Source organism: Grampus griseus (assembly GCF_964374135.1).
Source record: "Grampus griseus genome assembly, chromosome: 3".
Taxonomy (NCBI): domain Eukaryota; kingdom Metazoa; phylum Chordata; class Mammalia; order Artiodactyla; family Delphinidae; genus Grampus; species Grampus griseus.
Genome location: NC_139019.1, coordinates 172,255,814 through 172,274,251, shown reverse-complemented (window position 1 = coordinate 172,274,251; position 18,438 = coordinate 172,255,814). Strand labels below are relative to the sequence as shown.

Genomic DNA, 18,438 nt, shown 5'->3' with positions numbered 1-18,438 from the left:
TGTGCCCTCTAAATAGTTCTGGGATCAACCGTACTACCGTGCTCGCTTCGGCAGCACATATACTAAAATTGGAACGATACAGAGAAGATTAGCATGGCCCCTGCGCAAGGATGACACGCAAATTCGTGAAGCGTTCCATATTTTGCCTTTTCTTTTCTGGTATCCGCGGTGTTATAACTGGGTTCTATAAGCGAGGTTCCTTAACACTTTGAGGGTCCCTCTGGATTCAAACCCCATCCGCAATTCGTTTTCCAAAAATTGGTTCTATTGCTGTTGGACTCTCCCCAGTTTGAAAGGTCTTTTCCAGAAAGACCTAGGATTGCAGGGAAGCGTGCACCGGGTGACCGGCACCGCCTGGGCAAAGGTTGGGGGGCCGGGCTGTCTGGGGGCCCGGCTGGAGTAGCGGGGTGGGGGAAAAAACCCACGCACCAGCCAGGGGCCAGGACAGGACGGAGTTCGCGTTAATAGTTCTAGAGGCAGGCTGTGAACTCCCCTAGAGACCCGACATCCGTGCCCGGAGCCCCAGCCCGTTCTCTGGGCGCCGGAAATTTGGTCCCCTTCACAGCTGAGAGCCTCGAAGCGGGTTACTCAAGTATCTCCTTGTGTCCTCCGTACGAGCCCTTGGGATTTCCATTATTTAGCATCTATGTGTAGAACTTTTAAAATGCCTGTTAAAATGGAAGACAGCACACCCAGCGCCCAGATCTTGGTTTTTAAAACGGTGCCCCAGGGAAAGGAACCAGGCTCCTTGGCGAAAGGGCTGGTTCTAGGACGAAGCAAGAATATGCAGAGGAGCCCTCTGCGTCTTGTAGCGGCAGAAAGTAAGGAGGGTGCTCAAATAAATAAATAAAACCCCGCAACTGTGGGAGTGCCTCACTGACACACAGGAGCCACTGACAGGGCTCCCAGCAGCCGAATCTGGAACAACCTGACGAATAAAATTAAGGAATATTGGATTATAACCCAAACTAGAAAGTAAATGCCCAGGCGTCCGTACTGATATAAATGGTTAAATAAACAAATACACAGAGGAATAGAGACAAATGTCCCCTGTAGAATTTCCAGTAATCAACATAGATACTCCGCCTTCAGGGAGGTGGAGATCAGGGGTGAGGTCAGTAGTGAGGGGCCCTGTGGGCAGCAGGGACCCCTGATGTGGCCGGGTGAGAAGGGAACTTCCCTCAGCGTGATCACAAGAGAACAGCAGATAATCCAGGCTGGGGGATCCTGCAGGATGCACAGCCGTTTCCAGACACACACAGAAGGAAGACACAGGAAAGAGGCCACGTGAAGATGGAGACAGAGGCTGGAGGGATGCAGCCGCAAGCCAGGGGAGGCCGGAGCCCCTAGAAGCTGGAAGAGGCAGGGAGGACACTCCCTGGAGCCTCTAGAGGGAGTATGGCCTTGCCACACCTTGATCTTGCATTTCTGGCCTCCAGAACCAGGCAACAATAAACTCCTGTGGTTTTAAGCTGCAGTGTGGTGTATTTTGTTCAGCCACTCAAGAAGCTCACACAAGTGACTTGTTTTTTTTTTTGGCCATGCCACGGGGCACGTGGGATCTTATTTCCCCAACCAGGGATCAAACCCGCAGTCCTGCCGTGGAAGTGCAGTCTTAACCACTGGACCACCGCCAGGGAAGTCCCACAAGTGATCTTTCTGGAGGTCACACAGCTGGAAGGTGGCAGAGCTGGGGTTTGAGCCTGGGCACCTGGGAGGGGACCAGCCAGGGCAGCAGAGCCAAGGGCCGGGCCACTCCTAACAGAGTCTCCCCACACACCTGCCTCCACGGGGGTTGTCACTCAGAACCAAGCTTCATCCCCTGAGGCCTGCATCCCTCAATGACCAGGACACAAGGGCATCGTGAGTGCCTGTCGTGCCCCCAGCCCTGCCCCAAAGGAAAACCCCACAGCAGCAGACCAGAGCACCAGAAATTTATTGAACGCTCCACCTTTCCCAAAGCACAACTAGCCACACACACGGGGTGCAGGGCAGGGGTGCAGTCTCCAGCCCTGCTTCCTGTGCCAGGCCAGGGTGACCAGCACGAGGACACCCCAGAGCCAGGCTGGGGGCAGGGGCAAGGGGACATGGAGGGAGGAACAGGACAGTCTGAGAGTGGAGGCTTCTGGCTGGAAGTCCCAGATCCTCAGTAGGAAGGAAGGGGGGTGTGTAGAGCAGACGGGGCCCTAACAGCCACCAAAGGCGAGTGGCGAGGGCAACACACACTCCAAAAAGAGGGTGACACCAGCTTTTAAGACGCAGCTTCCATCCTGGGCTGCGGGGCACACACATGCACAGGCGCACGCGCACACACACGCGCACGCGCGCACACACACACACACACCAAATGTAATGCTCCCAGGGTGAGGGGCAGGGCCCCAGAGACCCTCCACCCAAGCCAAAAACTGGGAGAGGGTCAAGCAGGGACTGGAATGAAGCCCCCCAATTTATCACTTGGGGCAAGTTTTTGGTTTTTCTTCGCAAAAGGGAAATTTAAAAATCTACAACAAATCACGCCAAATTCATTAAAAATGATAAAAACCCAGCCTCTCCCTCCTCGCTTAAGCTTCACACGGGGCCAAAAATGCTGACCCAGGAAGGGACAGGGAAGTGACCAGGCCAGGCATCTCCTCCCGAGTCCAGGCCCCGGGGCGGGAGTAGTGTGAATTTTGCTCGTGCGGGGCAGCCCAGCCTCCAGCTTTAACTCGGAAAGCTGGGCGGGGAAGGGGTGCGGTGCGGGAGCCACCCCAAGGGGAAGAGCACGTTTCCAAGGGAAAATTCCAAAAATAATAAAGATATTTCAGTGATGTTACGGGAGGTCTTGGCACTGGGGAGGCGGGGCCGGGGGCAGGCCGCCATCAGCTGCGCTGCTCCAGGTACGCGGACAGGAGCAGCCCCGGCGGCAGGAAGTCCAGGTGCCGATTGCTGACCTTCATCTGCCGCTTGCCCTCCAGGTCATCACCTGCCGGGGGACAGGCAAGACAGGGAGGAAGGCGAGGGTTGTGGCACACAGGAGCCCAGCCCTCGGTATGTCCTGCCCCAGGTCCCCACGAGCTGGGCTGACCCGACCCCCCAGGTCCCAGGCCAGGCGCTGAGAGCAGCTCGAGCTGTTCCTTCCTCTCCCGTTACTTATCCCGTGTCCTACGCGCACAGAGACGCACGCACCACCGAGACACACTGGCCCGAGGCCAAGGGGACTGAACGAGGGTCCCGTCCTGACCCTTGGTCTCCCACCTCCATCCCTGCCCTCAGAGGGAATCACCTAGGCCCCCGGTGGCCCAGGCTCCACCAACCTCCCTTCACCCACCTCCCGCCACCCCAAAGCCTGAACCATAGCTATACACAACCGAAGCTGGGCCCACCTCCCAGCCTCTGGCCCGGCGGCTCCCTCTCCCCTGCTCCCCATCTTGCCAGGCCCCACCTCCTATGTTCAGGCCACGGCTCCACACCCGCAGAGAGGCACCCCCAGTCCAGCCCCTCCATCCTGAGTCAGTGGGAACAAAAGCAAGCGTGGGGGCTGCATCTCCCTCCCAGGCAGCCTGAGAGGAACCATCCTGGGGTTGCCATGGAAACTGTCTCCTCAGCAACTCCAGGCAGGAGGCAGAGAGACGGGCGTGGAGACAGAGGACCCGATGGGATGCCGAGGGCCAGCAAGGGTCTGCGAGGACCCTCCACGGGGGGGGGGGGGGGGGGGGCTGTGTCCCAAGATCACTCCCATCGTGAAAGGGGCACACAGGCTGGAGAAGGGACTTGCCAGAAGTCACATGTGTGGCACAGTGGAGGGGGGCTACAGCCAAATGCGAACTCTGCAGACACTGGGGTCCCTGGAGGCCCAGCTTCATCAGCCCCACACAGGCCCCTCTCTCCCCAGCCCCGAAGATGCAGGTGGAGGCGAGTCTGTGTGCACAGCATTGTCCATTGTGGGGCCAGAGGTACAGGCGCTTCTGATGAATCAAGGCAGCATCGCACTGCCCCCTCTGTGTTCACGCTGTCCCTCCTCTTCCAAAGCCTGCCACCGGCTAAGCAGACCCCGGGGAAGCCCAGCCTTGGTTTCCCCCAGACTGAATCAGCCAACTGGGGTCCCAGGGGCCGCCAGGCACTTACTGGCTGAGATGAGGTCCATGTACTGGCAGATGGCATGAAGCAGGAGCCTCTCAAAGCTGCAGGGAATGGATGCTGAGTGGCCAGAGCCAGACACCGGGGTAGCTCACGGCGCCCACCCCCACCCACCCAGTCACCTGTTGTCCAGCATGGCCGTGTACACGGCCTGGGGGGACACAGAGAAGAACCTCAGCAGCCGCTCCTCCCAGGTCTCCAGCATTTCCTGCAGGAGAGGCAGGCCCAGGGGTCAGGCCGACTGTGGCACCCTAGCCAAGATGTCCAGGCCCCCCACATCCATGACAGCCTCTGGAGCCCAAAGCCCTGGGTTCAAATGTGGCCTCTGATTCACTACATGAGGCTACTTAACCGTTTCCAAGGATACCAGGCACTCAAGACACATCCAAATCTTTGAATCTCTGAGTCTTTGGCCTGGTGAACTCCTACACATCCTTCAAAACCCACCTTCATTGCCCCTGCCCTTCCCACCCTCAAGGAGAACCCTTGCCCAGACCTGGGTCCTGCACTCGGATCTCACTAGTCTATATCCTGCCCTGTCTGCTCCATCACACCACGTTCACTGGGTTACTGGTCTCCCCTCACCCCGCCCCTGATTGAGAAGCTGAGAAAAAGGGCCTTCAAAAGAGACCAAGCAAGTGGAAAGAGACAAGGCCAAGGCCAGGCTTGGTACTCACCATGGGAATACGGCTCCGCTTGAGAACGGCTCGTAGACGCCGGCTGATACGCTGGAAGCACTCGCGGGGCGTGTAGGCCGGGTCCTCTGCAAGAGTCCACGCAGTGGGGCAGAGGTGGGAGTGAGCCGCAGGCCCCGCCCACACGCCAGGCTCCTCCCCACCTGCCCTGACCCCGCCCTCCCCACCCCCCGACCCAGGCCCACCTCTCCGCCTGTCTTCCCCGCGGCCCCTCCTCCGCGCCTTGCTCCTGCCCTCGTTCTCCAGGTAGCGGAGAACCCGCTCCTGCTCCTCCCCAGAGCGGTTCATGAAGTCGTTCCAGACCTGGAAGAGAGGCAGCAGGCCCTTACTAATGACTGCAAGCCCCCGAGCCTCAGTTTCCCCATTTGGCTAATGCACATTGGGGGGGCCACAAGTGCACAGAAATACTCCTTGTGCACACATGTGACCACCGGGCCGGCCAGGAGTTCGTGGGGCACTTGCGGACCCACCTGTGTGGGGCAGGGAATCGAAATGAACCAAACACACCCCCAATCCCATCAGTAATTCCAAGTGTGATAAGCAGATGAACCACGGGTGCTGGAAGGTTCTGGGGTGGGTGGGTTTCAGGTCACTGGAGGGAGACCCAGGGTATTCATCAGGGGACCAGGGAGGGGATGGGTGCTCCTGGCACAGGGTCCAGCATAGGCAGTGCCTGGTGGTGGGCGGGGGAACCCAGGGCAGGATACTGGGCCCCACCTCGACATAGGTCTCGTTGCTGCAGGCCTCTGCAAAGATGCTGGGTGCTGCGGGGGGCGCCAGGTCCCCATCCTCCAGGCCAGGTGTGCCTCCGTCTGTCTCCAGCAGGGTCAGGAGGTACTGGGCTAGATGGAAACAGACGGTCTCTGGGCTGGGGGTTGCATTCAGGCCCCCCCCCGAGTCCCCCCCACCCCCCCCCCGCCAGGCTCCACGGGGTCCAGAGGACCATGTTTCCTCCCCCACACCTCTATATTTAGGGCCTTTACTCTCACCAGCCTCCCCTCCTCCACGCTCCAGCTGTCTTTCCCAGAAGGCACAGGAACGATCCAGCCTCCAGAACTCCTCCTACCTAGTCCTGGCTTGGCTTGTTGAACTCCTACACCCCCTTTAAAGCCCCAGCTCCAATGCCCAGAGCTCCCTCTCATCCAGCTCAGGGCCAGGCTCAGATAACAGAACATGCACACCATTGCTGTCTGAGGCCTAGGAGCCCCCAGGAGGCACCCATCGACCCTTGCTCACTGTTCTCCAGGCGCTGGAGGCTCTTCCGTCCCTTGGCCTTGGGCACGAGGTCTGAGTTCCGCACAGCCTGGTTGATGAAGTGTTGCTTCCGCTTGGAGGCCGAGAGCCTCTTCACCTGGGAGCTGGCTAGAGCGGGCAGGCAGCCCGGAAGGGGCCTGTGGGCCAGGTGTGAGGGGGCAGTCCTCAGGGCCAAGACAGACCAGGACGTCCAGGCACAACCCTACCATCGCCACTCTCTCACAGCCATCCCCTGCTTGGTTTCCCTCCACAATGGGAAGCTCACCGCCTATCACATGTGCAGCCCTTAAAATGTCACTGTGTCTCATCGTCACATCACCCGGGAAGCAGGGACCGTTGAGGACAGGTTAGTAAACCGAGGGTCAGAGAAGGGGAGCCACACATTGGGTGGGAGGCCAAGAGAGCTGCTGCCCACGCCCCCAGGCTTCCAGGTCTGAGCTGCGAGCCGGTGAGGCCGAGTCTCCCTCCTCTGGGAGATTCCCGAGACTTCATTTGATGCAGCGTCCCCTCACCCCCAACCCCACGCTTCCAACAGAAGATAACCCAGAAAACGGCCCCCAGGCGCTAAGGTGATGCCCCGGCCCACCTGACTCATGCCCCAGGGGCCCCCTTGCTGGATGGGGGAGGTGGACAGAGTGGTTCCCCCCACCCCCACCCGGAGCACTAATCCTGGAGGTGGATTAGCGGGCCTCCCGCTGGGGACCCGAGGGCCAGGCAGCAGACGGCCACGCGGGAGGGAGGGGGGGATATTGAATGGAAACTTCCGGGCAAGAAGCTGCAGGGCCTCCTCCCTGGTCAGCCCCTGACCACAGGCTGAGAGGAGGGTCCCACCCGGCTCAGAAACCCTCACGCTGGGGAGCCGGTGGTGGACTCAGCCTAAGAGGGTCTAGGGTGCCAGGATTCCCCCTCCTCCTCCCCCTGCGCCTCCGCTCCAACCCGCCAGGCAGCCCGGCCTCTGGGCCTCTGCACCAGCTGTGCCCCCGCCCGGTGCCCACACCCCAGGCTCCGAATGGCTCACTCCCATCTCCTTTTGGCCTCTGCTCAAACCTCCTCAGGGGGACCCGCCCCCTCACTGCTCTGTTCTCCTGATGGCCACACGTTCTACCACCACCCTGCCCACCACCCACCGTGATCTCCACGCGGGCAGAGTTTGGTGTCCACTGTAGCCCTGCCTGGCATACAGTAGATGCTCAAAAAAATAACTGCCCAATCAGGTCTCCAGCAAAATCTCACGATTCCAAGACTGAGTAGAAACCAGAGTCCAGAATTCCACCCAAACTTTCCTAGTGTTCAAAGTTCCCAAGACACAAATTAAACAGAGAAGCATGACTCCTGCCCCACAAACAGGCGCTAGAAAATGCCATGAAGCCCTAGGACAGTGGGACAAGGTGCCTCAAAGAAGTTAGGATTGAAGCCCACACTCACCAAGGTCTATACATATGTAAAGAGTCCCCAGCCTTAAGTTTTTTGCCCTGGCCAGAAAGGCTGTTACATCTTGATCACGAAGCAAATAGGCTGATGAGCCTCAGCCCTGTCTTAGGTTGGGGTGGGGCAGGCTCCACGGATGACACTTCAGGCAAAAATCTATGAAAAATTATCTGATGGGTAAACTCATGCAGGCACAATAGGAGACACACAACCGGTGGTTAGAATTCGGCGTGTGATTTCACTGCCGGGGCCAGGGTTCAATCCCTGGTCGGGGAAAGAAGATCCCACAAGCTGCGTAGTGCAGCCAAGGAAAAAAAAAAAAAATTAGGAGACACGCAGGCAGGGGTAGAGCCTGGAAGCTCAGCCCTGAGTTTGAATCCCAGCTACGACGGATGCTTCACTGTGTGACCTGGAGCCTCAGCTCTTTCTCTGCAAAGTGGGGATAGCGATGGCCCCTGCTGGTCTGGGAGGGGGCACTCAGAGCCAAGAGGAACCAGGACACACACCTTTCCCCAAGCTGCCACCTGTTTGGTTTCCTCCTGTGGCTGGGAGCTCACCCCGTGGGCCACACCATTGCTCACAGCCTGGTTAAGCGATTGCCTTCACCATCACCCCAGGAGGCAAGTACTATTGTTCTGATGCCCGTTATACAGATTTGCAAACCAAGGAGCAAAGTCATTATCCCGAGACCCCACAGCTGCCAAGAGGGCAGCTGGGACAGGGCAGGGCAACTCAAGTCAGTACAGAGCCCACAATTCTGAGGCTGGACGCAATCTTCCTGAGGCCCAGGCACCCCCACCCCAAGCTCCAGATTCAGCTGCGGCCTTGCTGTGGCTCCAGGGCCTGTGTCTCCACCCCGCAGATGGACGGAGGCCAGGACGGTGGCCTGGCGGGGCAGATAACAGGACCACATCCGGGGGCAGCTGTCGGGGAACCTCAGAGCAGGGTGGGACTCAGTGAGAGAGCTCGGGCCCTCAGGACATGGGGCTCCAAGAAATGGGGCTCCCTGTCACCTCGGGACCCGGGGCGGAACCAGGATTCGAACCTGGTCTGAACAGGACCACTCCCCTGAACCATCCAGCCTCCTGCTTCCCTCTGGGGCCACAGTGGTCAGAGGGGCTCAAACTCAGGTCTCGCTGGACCCCTCAGACCACAGCCCACTGGACTAAAGATCCAGCTGCTCCCTGACCTGCTCCACCATCACCTGTGGCTCCCCAGCACCCTCAGGACAAGGCCCAGCCTCTCCCCGGCCTGGCATTGCAGGTCTGCTGCCTGGTCCCACGGCCTCCTGGGGCCTCACTACCCTCTCTGATTCCAGGAGATTCCAGCAGGAGCCTGGAGCCACAGAGTGGGCAGGCGGAGCGGGCAGCAGATTTGTAATGAACGCTGGGGAGGAGGGGTGGAGGACAGCATAAACTTTATATAATATACATCCACATCAGAACATCAACACCCATCTCTCTCCGCCTCATTGCCCCTGCTCCAGGTACAGGGCCCTTTTACTGCATCGCAAGCTGACCTGGAACAGCCCGCCTCAGGCCCTTTGCATGTGCTCAGCCTCCTGCCTGAAGAACCCTTTCTCTGGCTCCTTCTGGTCCCAGCTCAAAAGTTACCTCCTGGGAGAAACTGCCCCACCCCCCAACTAGCCCAATCAGCCCCGTTTCCGGCTTCACCGGTTAGCATCAGAAACCAGCCCGTCCTCATACTTGTTTACTCCTGAATTCTGACCTCCTTCACTAACTCGCACGATAAGGACAAGGTCCCTCTTGGCTGCTCCTGTGTCCCCAGCACCTGGCCCACAGCACGTGCTCAATAGCTGTTTGTTGAATGAATACCCGAACTTCTGTTTACACACTCACCCAAGGGCCAGTTCATCTGCTTCCCCAGCCACCCAAAGAGACCACTTTACAGATGGGGAAACTGACCACCCAGATGGGGCACATGAGGCTTCCTGGACCCAGCAGGCCTTGGGAAATGTCTGCACCATGGCAGGGGCCAGCGTCCAACAGGGGTGGACAGGCCTGACAGTGGAAACAGCTGCTAAGTCAGGTTGGGTTTGGGGAGGACAGGTTCCTTTGCCTCCCCCAATTCTCCCTGAGAGTTTTGAGATGGGGCCTTTAACACCCACTCCCCTAGGCAAACACACCCTCTCTCTGGCACCTGCCCCTCCCCCAGGAACAGGCCAAAGAGGAACCTACTTTCTCTAGCAGGAAACCAAGGAGGGCTCAGAGCGGAGGTGACTCAGGCTGGGATGGGCAGACAGAAGGAGCAGCAGCCCTCCTCTCCCGCCCCGGGAATGGAGGTGAGGGGGGATGGGGGCAGGTTGGAGGGACCCACCTGGCAGGTAAATACCCACTTCGAGTGGGTTAAGGCCCCTTAAATAACCACATCTGTAGAGACCAGTATAGCTTCTGGGTAATAATAACAATAAAGTAATAACAAATATAATAATAATAAAGCAATCACAAAATACCAAAATGAGAAAATTATTTTAAAATAACAAAACACCTACAATAGTGAACTATTTAAGATAATTATTAAAGAATGGACCCTCCGCTTTGCTGGGCACCTCCAAGTGCAGGGTCACTGACCCCAGCCCCTTAAATAGAGGACCGCTGTTATTTCATTTTACAGATGGGGAAACCGAGGCACCGAAGGGGTAACAGCCCGCCCGGGGCCACTAGGAAGGGCACACGAAGAAGCAGAAATGAAACCCCAGCAGCCAGGGTGGACCACCTGGGTTTCTGCACCAACACTCGGGTTAGAAAGAGACCTGCGAACCTGGGGGAGGGGGGCATACCCATATGGGGCCGCCCACCTGCCTCCAGTCCACGTCCCAGGACACACAGGCTCGTGTTGGCCCGGGTCTGTAAGCCCCCCATTCATTTGGGTATTTACCCGGAGAAAAACAAAGAGCGCGTCCACCGGGAAGTGGGGGGCTCACAACCCCACCGGATACACAGGACTGGCTGGGGGGTAAATCCCCAGCTGGGGGACAGGAACAGCCGCAAGTGGGTAAATACCCAGAACACCACCAGCGCGGATTCCGGGTACACCGCGCGCAGCGGCACCGCCTCACCCGACGCGGCGCCCGGGACCCCCGAAGCTCGGGCGCCGGGGGTCTGCACACGCGGACACGGGGGTGCCCCCTGCGCCCCGGCAAAAGCCCGGAAGTACGGGGATGGGGTTTCCCCGGGAAACACCCACTGACAACAAAGCCCACCACCACCCCGCTCCACCCGAGTGGGGTACCCCCCAGGAAAGGGGGCGGGGCGGGCCGGGGGCTGCAGCCCGGGAGGGGGTAAGAGGAGGGGACCCCGGAGCCCGGAAGCGCGCCGCGCCCGCCCGCCGGCCGCGCTCACAGCGTCCGCCGCCCGCCCGGGGCGACCCCCGCCGCCGCCGCCGCCGCCTCCTCCGGGCCGCCCTCCGGGTTCTCCAGCGCCACCATAGCTTGCACGCCGCTGCTGTTGTCGCCGCCGCCCGGCAGGGCCTTCTCTGGGCCGGGCAGGAAGTGACGGGAGGCCGGAGGCGGGGCGGGGCGGAGCCTGGAGGCTGGACGCGCCTGGTGGAGTCTCGGCCACGTCCCGGCCGAGCCCGAGCTGCGGGCCGGGGACACCCAACCCCGAGGCACGGACGGGGACACTGAGGGGGCGGCACCCAGCCCCGGGGAAACCGGGGCAGAAGACCGCGCCTGTCCTGCGCCCAGGCGGGGCTGTGGGCACGGCACCCAGCCCTAGGGGGACAGATGGCGAAATTGAGTCCTGGGGAAGGAGGAAGGAAGCGGACGTCCTTTTCAGAGGCTTGGACAGATGAAATGACCCATGCTACCCCCACCCGGCACCAACAGGGCTTTCCTTCCACCAGACCCCTCCCTGTCCTCTGTAAAGTGCAGCCTCTGGAGTCCTGGCTGGGTGCCTCAATCTACTCTTCTCTAAAAATAGAACAAAGCTAACCCCACCTCCTTCTGACTTTTAGAGTTTATTCATTTAGCAAATGCTCACAGTCCTTGGGGTGGGGGCTGTGCTTTCCGGATCCAGCAGTGATCGAACAGGACCTCCCCGCCCTGGGCTAGGGAAGTGGAGACCTTTGGAAAGAGGACTGGCAGCCTGCAAAAGTGGGAGGGGTATGCCAGGCAGAGGGAACAGTCAGTGCAAAGGCCCTGGGGCATCCAGAATGGCTACAGCAGGGTACTAGGTGAAGGGGGGAGGAGCAGAATAGAGGTGGAGGAGAAGGGACAGACCGATGAGACGGGGGTGGGGGGGCCCTTTGATGACAGACCTGGTTTTTGACCCGAGAGTTAAGAACAGAGAATTAAACCTGCTCTAGAATCTAGAATCCACCCTTCATTCTACAAGAAAAGTGTGTGTGTGGGGGGGGGGGGGGGGGAGGACTTCCCAGGTGGAGCGGTGGCTAAGAATCCGCCTGCCAATGCAGAGGACATGGGTTCGAGCCCTGGACCGGGAAGATCCCACATGCCGTGGAGCAACTAAGCCCGTGTGCCACAACTACTGAGCCTGTGTGCCACAACTACTGAAGCCCGTGCGCCTATAGCCTGTGCTCCACAACAAGAGAAGCCACCGCAGTGAGAAGCACGCGCGCCGCAACTAAGAGTAGCCCCCCGCTCGCCGCAAGTAGAGAAAGCCCGCGTGCAGCAACAAAGACCCAACGCAGCCAAAACTAAATAAATAAATAAGTAAATTAAAAAAAAGAAAAATGGGGAACTAGGACCACGATAAGAGACACCACAGGGATGCAACCCCCAGATCCAGCCTGGTGGAAATTGTACGGGACAAACAACCCGATTGCTTTAACGTATAAAGAGCAAGAGGGGATAAAATAAAAAAAGAAAAAGGAGGAGGAACTATTACAAGACCCAAGAAAGCACACAGTGTGTGACCTCATGTAGATAAATATGAAAAAATCAAGGTGATACAACTTGGGAGATGGTACCTCTGGGGGGAGTGCTTGGGCGGGGGATCTGGGGGCCAGGATGTTTGGTCTGCGGCTCTGGCCCATGATGACCAGCTGCTCCACAGATGTGCTAACTCTACAGGACGCAGCCTGGGCCTTGCCGTGATTCTGGGGCCTCACTCATTCCTGTCCTCGCCTTCTTTTTTTTTCCTGGCCTCGCAGCCTGGCATGTGGGATCCCCGACCCGACATCGAACCTGTGTCCCCTGCAGTGGAAGCGGGAAGTCTTAACCACTGGACTGCCAAGTCCCTGTCGTCACCTTCCTAACACCCTCCCAGACCCTGGGCCAGTCCATGAGCCGTTGCTGCCAACCCCCCCCACCCCCGTCGAGGCCCCCTCCAAGGTCCAGCCCCCTGCTGAGTTCTCTCCCAGGCCCACTCAACTCAGCAGTCTCCCCAGGACAGTTCCTCCATGCCCGTGGAGTATCCCTGGGTCTCCTCATGCTAACCTGGCCCTCATTACCACCCCAAAGGGACTTTTTTTTCCTTTTCTGAATTTTTAGGCCATTGTCAAGAACGATGTCGAAGCCTGTCTCCCCCCCAGGCTCCTAGTACTTCCTTCTGCAGATATGTGATGCCCTTTGATGCCCACGCATATTTATTCATTTCTTTTCCCCCTTTTAGTCTTTTTTACACAGACGGCATCATCTTTTCTTTTGCTACTTAGAACAGCCCAGTGCCCTGTTTCGTGCCTCACAGGCTAGTATCTGGGGTACATTTCTGGGTGTGGGTTTGGGGATCAACATTATCCTTTATAAACTTCCCTCCACCTGGTTCCCACTACCAGCAGCACAGGTGTCTGTGTCCCCGTGCTGGTATCTGCCAATCAGTGCCCGTTAGGTGGGAGGTGGACACTCTCAAGGGGTCTGATTCGCAGCAAAGTCCTGGGGAGGTTGAGTTTTGGTTCCTTTTTTGTTCTTCTTTTGTTTTGTTTGAGGTTAAGAACAGGCATCTTCTAACCGCAAGATCCCGGGCATCCTTCTGTTGCCCTGAACCTCCATGGCTCGCCAGTGTCCTGGGGCAAACCCTGGCAGCAGATACGGAGGACCTCTGAGGGCTGACCTCACCGCCAGGTGGGGCCCACCCACCGGGAGCCCCAGCCCCATGGAAGGTCAAAGTCATGGCCTCTGCCTCATTCCCTAGACTCTGTAGCTTTGTCCCCCTGCTTTTCCTGCTGGTGGGTCTCTACCCTTCCCTCCCCTGGGGTAGGATCGGTCCTTCCCGGGTCCACAGCAGCCTGTGGGAAGCCTACCTCACCCCTGCTCCGCCCCAAGCCCCTCCTCCAGCCTCCCCCCTCCTGTGCTCTTATCCTGACCCCCAAGGTGGGGGGGGGGGAGGAGGGAATGGGAGAGAAGGGTGCTGCGCTGGTGAACCGCAGGCCGCACAGGAGTGGCCAGCGGCTGCAGGAGAGGCGGGAAGGCGGGGACACGGTGGGATGCGGGGTATAAACGCGCGGCGGCTGAGCGCCAGCGGAGAATCCACGGAGTCCAGCGAAGCCGCGCTCCAGACCTTGTGGCGCATCCCAGGAGGGCAGCCGGGAGGAGAGTCACTGCCCCATCCCTGGGCGCAATCCCAGAGGGTGGCTGGGAGGAAGAGGGCAATGCGCTCCTTGGCCACGTCCGGGCCCAACGCGTCCTGGTGGGCGCTGGCCAACGCATCCAGCTGTCCCGGCTGTGGCGCCAACGACTCGGACGGCCCGGCCCCGGCGCCGTGGCCCGTGGACGCCTGGCTAGTGCCGCTCTTCTTTGGCGCGCTGATGCTGCTGGGCCTGGCAGGGAACTCGCTTGTCATCTTCGTCATCTGCCGCCAGAAGCAGATGCGGACGGTGACCAACTTCTACATCGGTGAGCGCCCAGGCGCCGCGCGGTGCCTGCGGGCCATTCCGGGGGTCGCCACGAGGGCGGAGTGGCCAGGGGCGCCCCTAGCGGTGCGTCGGAGTCCTCTTAGATAGGGATCTCTCCCCTGCAGGGCTCCCTGTCCTTTCCCTATTGTCCCTGTACCTTAAGCTGGAGGTCGCAGACTCTGGCGTTGGAGGGTTCCACGGTGGCCGGAGTAGTTAAAAGGGAGGTTGGAGAGTGTGGCCCATGGAGCGCTGGCCATGCCACTCAAGGAAGATGTCCGATTGAAATGTGGTTCTTATAACACGGTGTCCGATGAATAAAAGGAGTGGGAGAAAGACCGCGTGGCCCGCGGGCCCCCACTTTGCGCCCTCTGCCCCAGAGGCTCAGTTTACACATTTGTGTGATGGGGGTGCCCTACCCGGCTGAGTACTCAGTCAGTGTTCTCCATTCTATGTTGGCTGTTGGGCAACACCACTCTACCCAATTTTCAGGTAAGAAAACTGAGGCTCAGAGGGGCGGGGGCCTACTCGCAACCCCCACAGGGGTGAGCAGGGTCCATTGCTGCTTGAACAGCTATGAAGCCCCTGCTGGGGGGTGTATGAAATATAAAAGGGTGAGAGGAGGGTGCCCCAACTTCTCTGCCCACGGATATTGGGACCTCTCTGGGGGCCTCGCGAGCCACCCTGCTGGTCACTGGGACAAAGGCGAGGCCCAGTGGGCTGGGCCAGGGCGCTGGGGCGGCTAGGCAGATGCACCCCACATCTAGCACCCGCGCGTCCCCCGCCTGCAGCCAACCTGGCAGTCACAGACTTGACGTTCCTGCTGTGCTGCGTGCCCTTCACCGCTCTGCTCTACCCGCTGCCCGCCTGGGTGCTGGGCGACTTCATGTGCAAGTTCCTCAACTACATCCAGCAGGTGCGTGGGCTGGGGGCAAGCGGGCTGGGGGAAGGGGTTCGCGAGCCAGGGGGAGGAGTCGGTGTGGGCGGGGCGTGGAGGTGGGCGGGGCGGGGACAGAGTCTGGGGGTGGGTGGGTGGGGCTGGAGCAGGTGGAGCCTGGACTGGGTGGGAGGGAGGAAGACGGGGGACAATGGGGGTTGGGCGGGGAGTGGGGTGGCGGGCGCTCGGAGCCCTGCTACTTCTTGCCCCACCCGTCTCGGGATCCTAGGATGCATCTGCCTCTCCTGGTCTCAGTCTTGGGGGCCTCAGCCTACCCCTAATGACTCCGCCCTCCCCCACCACCCTGGGCTCCTCTCTGACAGCCCCTCCTCTCCTGCCCCTTCAACTTGTGGGCCCTGGAGACCCTCCCGGGACAGGTCCTGCCTGTATTCGAGTGGCTGGACGGTGGGGGACCCGCAAGGAGGGCGCAGACAGGGAAAGGTCCAGACCAGGCAGGGGGCCACACGCTGGGCTCCCGTCCCTCCCAGGTCTCGGTGCAGGCCACGTGCGCCACCCTGACCGCCATGAGCGTGGACCGCTGGTACGTGACTGTGTTCCCGCTGCGCGCCCTGCACCGCCGCACGCCCCACCTGGCGCTGGCTGTCAGCCTCAGTATCTGGGCGGGTGAGTGCAGCGCGGAGGCCGCACGGGGTAGGGGGGACAAGTTTTCGTGCCCTGGGCTCACACTCCACACGCACACTCACTGCTTCTCCCCGGACCTCGCTCCTTCATCCGGGAAATGGAGGCAATGGCATTCCCTGCGAGGGCTACTGAGGGCGCGGACCCGGGCAGACGCGCGCCTAGGAGGCGCTCAATGTCCGTTGCCCTAACCCTAACCCTAACCGGGGTTAGAGGCACCGGGGAGACCAGGGCCCGGGCCCCCTCGCGCCCCTCGTCCCCCGGGCCAGGTCTTCAGCCGGGCCTGTGATGCAGGCTCCGCGGCCGTGTCCGCGCCGGTTCTCGCCCTACATCGCCTCTCGCCCGGACCGCGCACCTACTGCAGCGAGGCTTTCCCCAGCCGCTCCTTCGAGCGCGCCTTCGCGCTGTACAACCTGCTGGCGCTCTACCTGCTGCCGCTGGTCGCCACCTGCGCCTGCTACGGGGCCATGCTGCGCCACCTGGGCCGGTCCGCCGTGCGCCCCGCGCCCGGCGACAGCACCCTGCAGGTGCGCGGCTGGGTGGATGGGGGCGCGGCCGGGCAGGGGATGGGGGGATGGCACAGTAGGGGGGAGTGAGGTGCATCTGAGGAGGGTGGCGCGGGGGGGCGGAATTTAAGAGGGTCAAGTAGCGGAGAGCCCTGGGTGTCGCCCCTGCCGGTCCTTCGCCTTCTCTCATACCCCCTCCCCCCCTCCCCAGGGGCAGCTGCTGGCGGAGCGAGCGGGCGCTGTGCGGGCCAAGGTCTCGCGGCTGGTGGCGGCCGTGGTCTTGCTCTTCGCCGCCTGCTGGGGCCCCATCCAGCTGTTCCTGGTGCTGCAGGCGCTAGGCCCGGCGGGCGCCTGGCATCCGCGCAGCTACGCAGCTTACGCGCTCAAGATCTGGGCGCACTGCATGTCCTACAGCAACTCGGCGCTGAACCCCCTGCTCTACGCCTTCCTGGGCTCCCACTTCCGTCAGGCCTTCCGCCGCGTCTGCCCCTGCGCTCCCCGGCGGCCCCGCCGGTCGGGACCCTCGGACCCGGCCGCCCCCCAAACCGAGCTGCACCGCCTGACCGCCCACCAGGCCCCCGCCAGGCCCCCGAAGCCAGGCAGCGGTGGGCTGGGGCCGCGCAGGCTGTGTGTCCTGAGGGAGCACGCTGCCCCTCTCTGAGCCCTTTCTGGGGGCATCAAGATGAGCCCCTCTGGAACAGGAGCTGCTGTAATTCTGCTATTAATGTCTTTATTTTTGTCCATGTTCATCATAGTGAGAATGTTCTGAGCTCTTGTAAAGCTTTGCCACTATTGATATTGTAATCGTTATCTCTGTGTTTCCTGAAGTTGAAGATGGTTTGCTGACGGCACTTTCTGGAACTTTCAAGGAAGTATCGATAGACATTTTCACACACTGCCTTGCAGTTGACTGTAAAATTGTAAGATTCATGCCATTTTCAGAGATGTTAAAAAGTGAACACGATGTGCATCTTAAAATTGATAGAAAGGTGCTCTTCTTGCTACCAGGTGAGCGTCCAGAATCCTGGCTGGAAAATAATGGGTGTCATTGAATAAATAAGGCCTCCCTGGAGCACAGTGCACAGAGCCGTCCCTGGGAGACACAGGATCAGCAGTACGTAACAAACCACCCCCAAACAGAGAGGCATAGAACAGCATCAGTGTATTACCACTCACGATTCGGTGAGTGAGCGGGCTCAGCTGGGCGGTTTTTGTGACCCACGTGGTGTTGAGTGAGTAGCCGACCTAGCGGCTGGACCAGGAAGGCCGGAGAAGGCTTTGGTCTCACGCTGGCAGCCAAGCACTCCTCCACAGGCTGCCTGGGCTTCCTCCCAACATGGCAGTCTGGGGAAAGTCAGGCTTATGCCTTGGCGTAAACTTCCAAGTAGAGGTGGGAGCCGCAGAGCCTCACTCCTTCCACGTCGAATTGTTGGGTGCTGTAAGTGTCACACCCAGATTCAAGGTGGGGGGAACAGACCCACCTCTGGGTCTGTTGAGCTGCGTGTGCCTGCTGGGCAGGGGGAGGGTTAGGGTGAGGCCCTGCAGGCCTCAGTCTTAGTCACCCTGAAGGACAACTGCCCATCTCTTGGAGGGCCCCCATCCTTCCAAGTTATTTGGGGACATCCTAGGTCTCCAAAGAGCCCAAATTTGCAAAGATGTTATGTGAGAAGGGGAGGCCATTCCATTCTGACATAGACATTGGCCTGAAGCTCGCTTGTTCTGGTCTTCAAGTCCTGGTCTCTGTACCAGGCCGGGCATGAGGGTGAAATCTCCCCTTTGCCCACAGGCCCTGCCCACCTCCCTCCCTCTCCTCGCCTCATCCCCCAAAACTCGACTCAGGGAATGAGTGGCAGGATTTCCTGTGAAAAAGGAATTTGAAACAAACAAACAACAACAAAAAAAAAACCAGGGTATTTCCTGGTGGTCCAGTGGTTAGGACTCCATGATTTCACTGCTGAGGGCCCATGTTTGATCCCTGGTTGGGGAACTAAGATCCCACAAGCTGTGCGGCCGAAAAAACAAAGCAAAACAAAAACAACCGAACACAGTTCCA

General features: G+C 59.8%; 2 protein-coding genes across 5 annotated transcripts; one reads left to right on the top strand and one right to left on the bottom strand.

The window, feature by feature from the left end:
- Positions 1-1,939: 1,939 nt before the first annotated feature.
- On the bottom strand, positions 1,940-10,984 carry R3HDM4 (R3H domain containing 4). Of its 4 annotated transcripts, none has more exons than XM_082651245.1 (8): positions 10,856-10,984; positions 6,048-6,202; positions 5,529-5,674; positions 4,997-5,114; positions 4,794-4,879; positions 4,239-4,324; positions 4,105-4,160; positions 1,940-2,962 (listed from the first exon to the last, which is right to left on the bottom strand). In XM_082651245.1, exons 1-8 carry the CDS (start codon positions 10,939-10,941, stop codon positions 2,859-2,861), a joined length of 837 nt encoding a protein of 278 aa, XP_082507371.1. In that variant the 5' UTR covers positions 10,942-10,984; the 3' UTR covers positions 1,940-2,858. The 4 variants fall into 4 exon arrangements, with proteins under 4 accessions (XP_082507371.1, XP_082507372.1, XP_082507374.1 ...); XM_082651246.1 differs by having other exon boundaries at positions 5,529-5,653; XM_082651247.1 differs by having other exon boundaries at positions 2,838-2,962; positions 4,101-4,160.
- A 3,079-nt stretch (positions 10,985-14,063) lies between these two features.
- KISS1R (KISS1 receptor) lies at positions 14,064-17,046 on the top strand (the record flags this gene model as incomplete). Its single annotated transcript, XM_082651105.1, has 5 exons — positions 14,064-14,307; positions 15,095-15,219; positions 15,729-15,864; positions 16,174-16,406; positions 16,597-17,046. The coding sequence occupies 5 exons, from the start codon at positions 14,064-14,066 to the stop codon at positions 17,044-17,046; spliced, it is 1,188 nt and encodes a 395-aa protein (XP_082507231.1).
- Between the last annotated feature and the right edge of the window lie 1,392 nt (positions 17,047-18,438).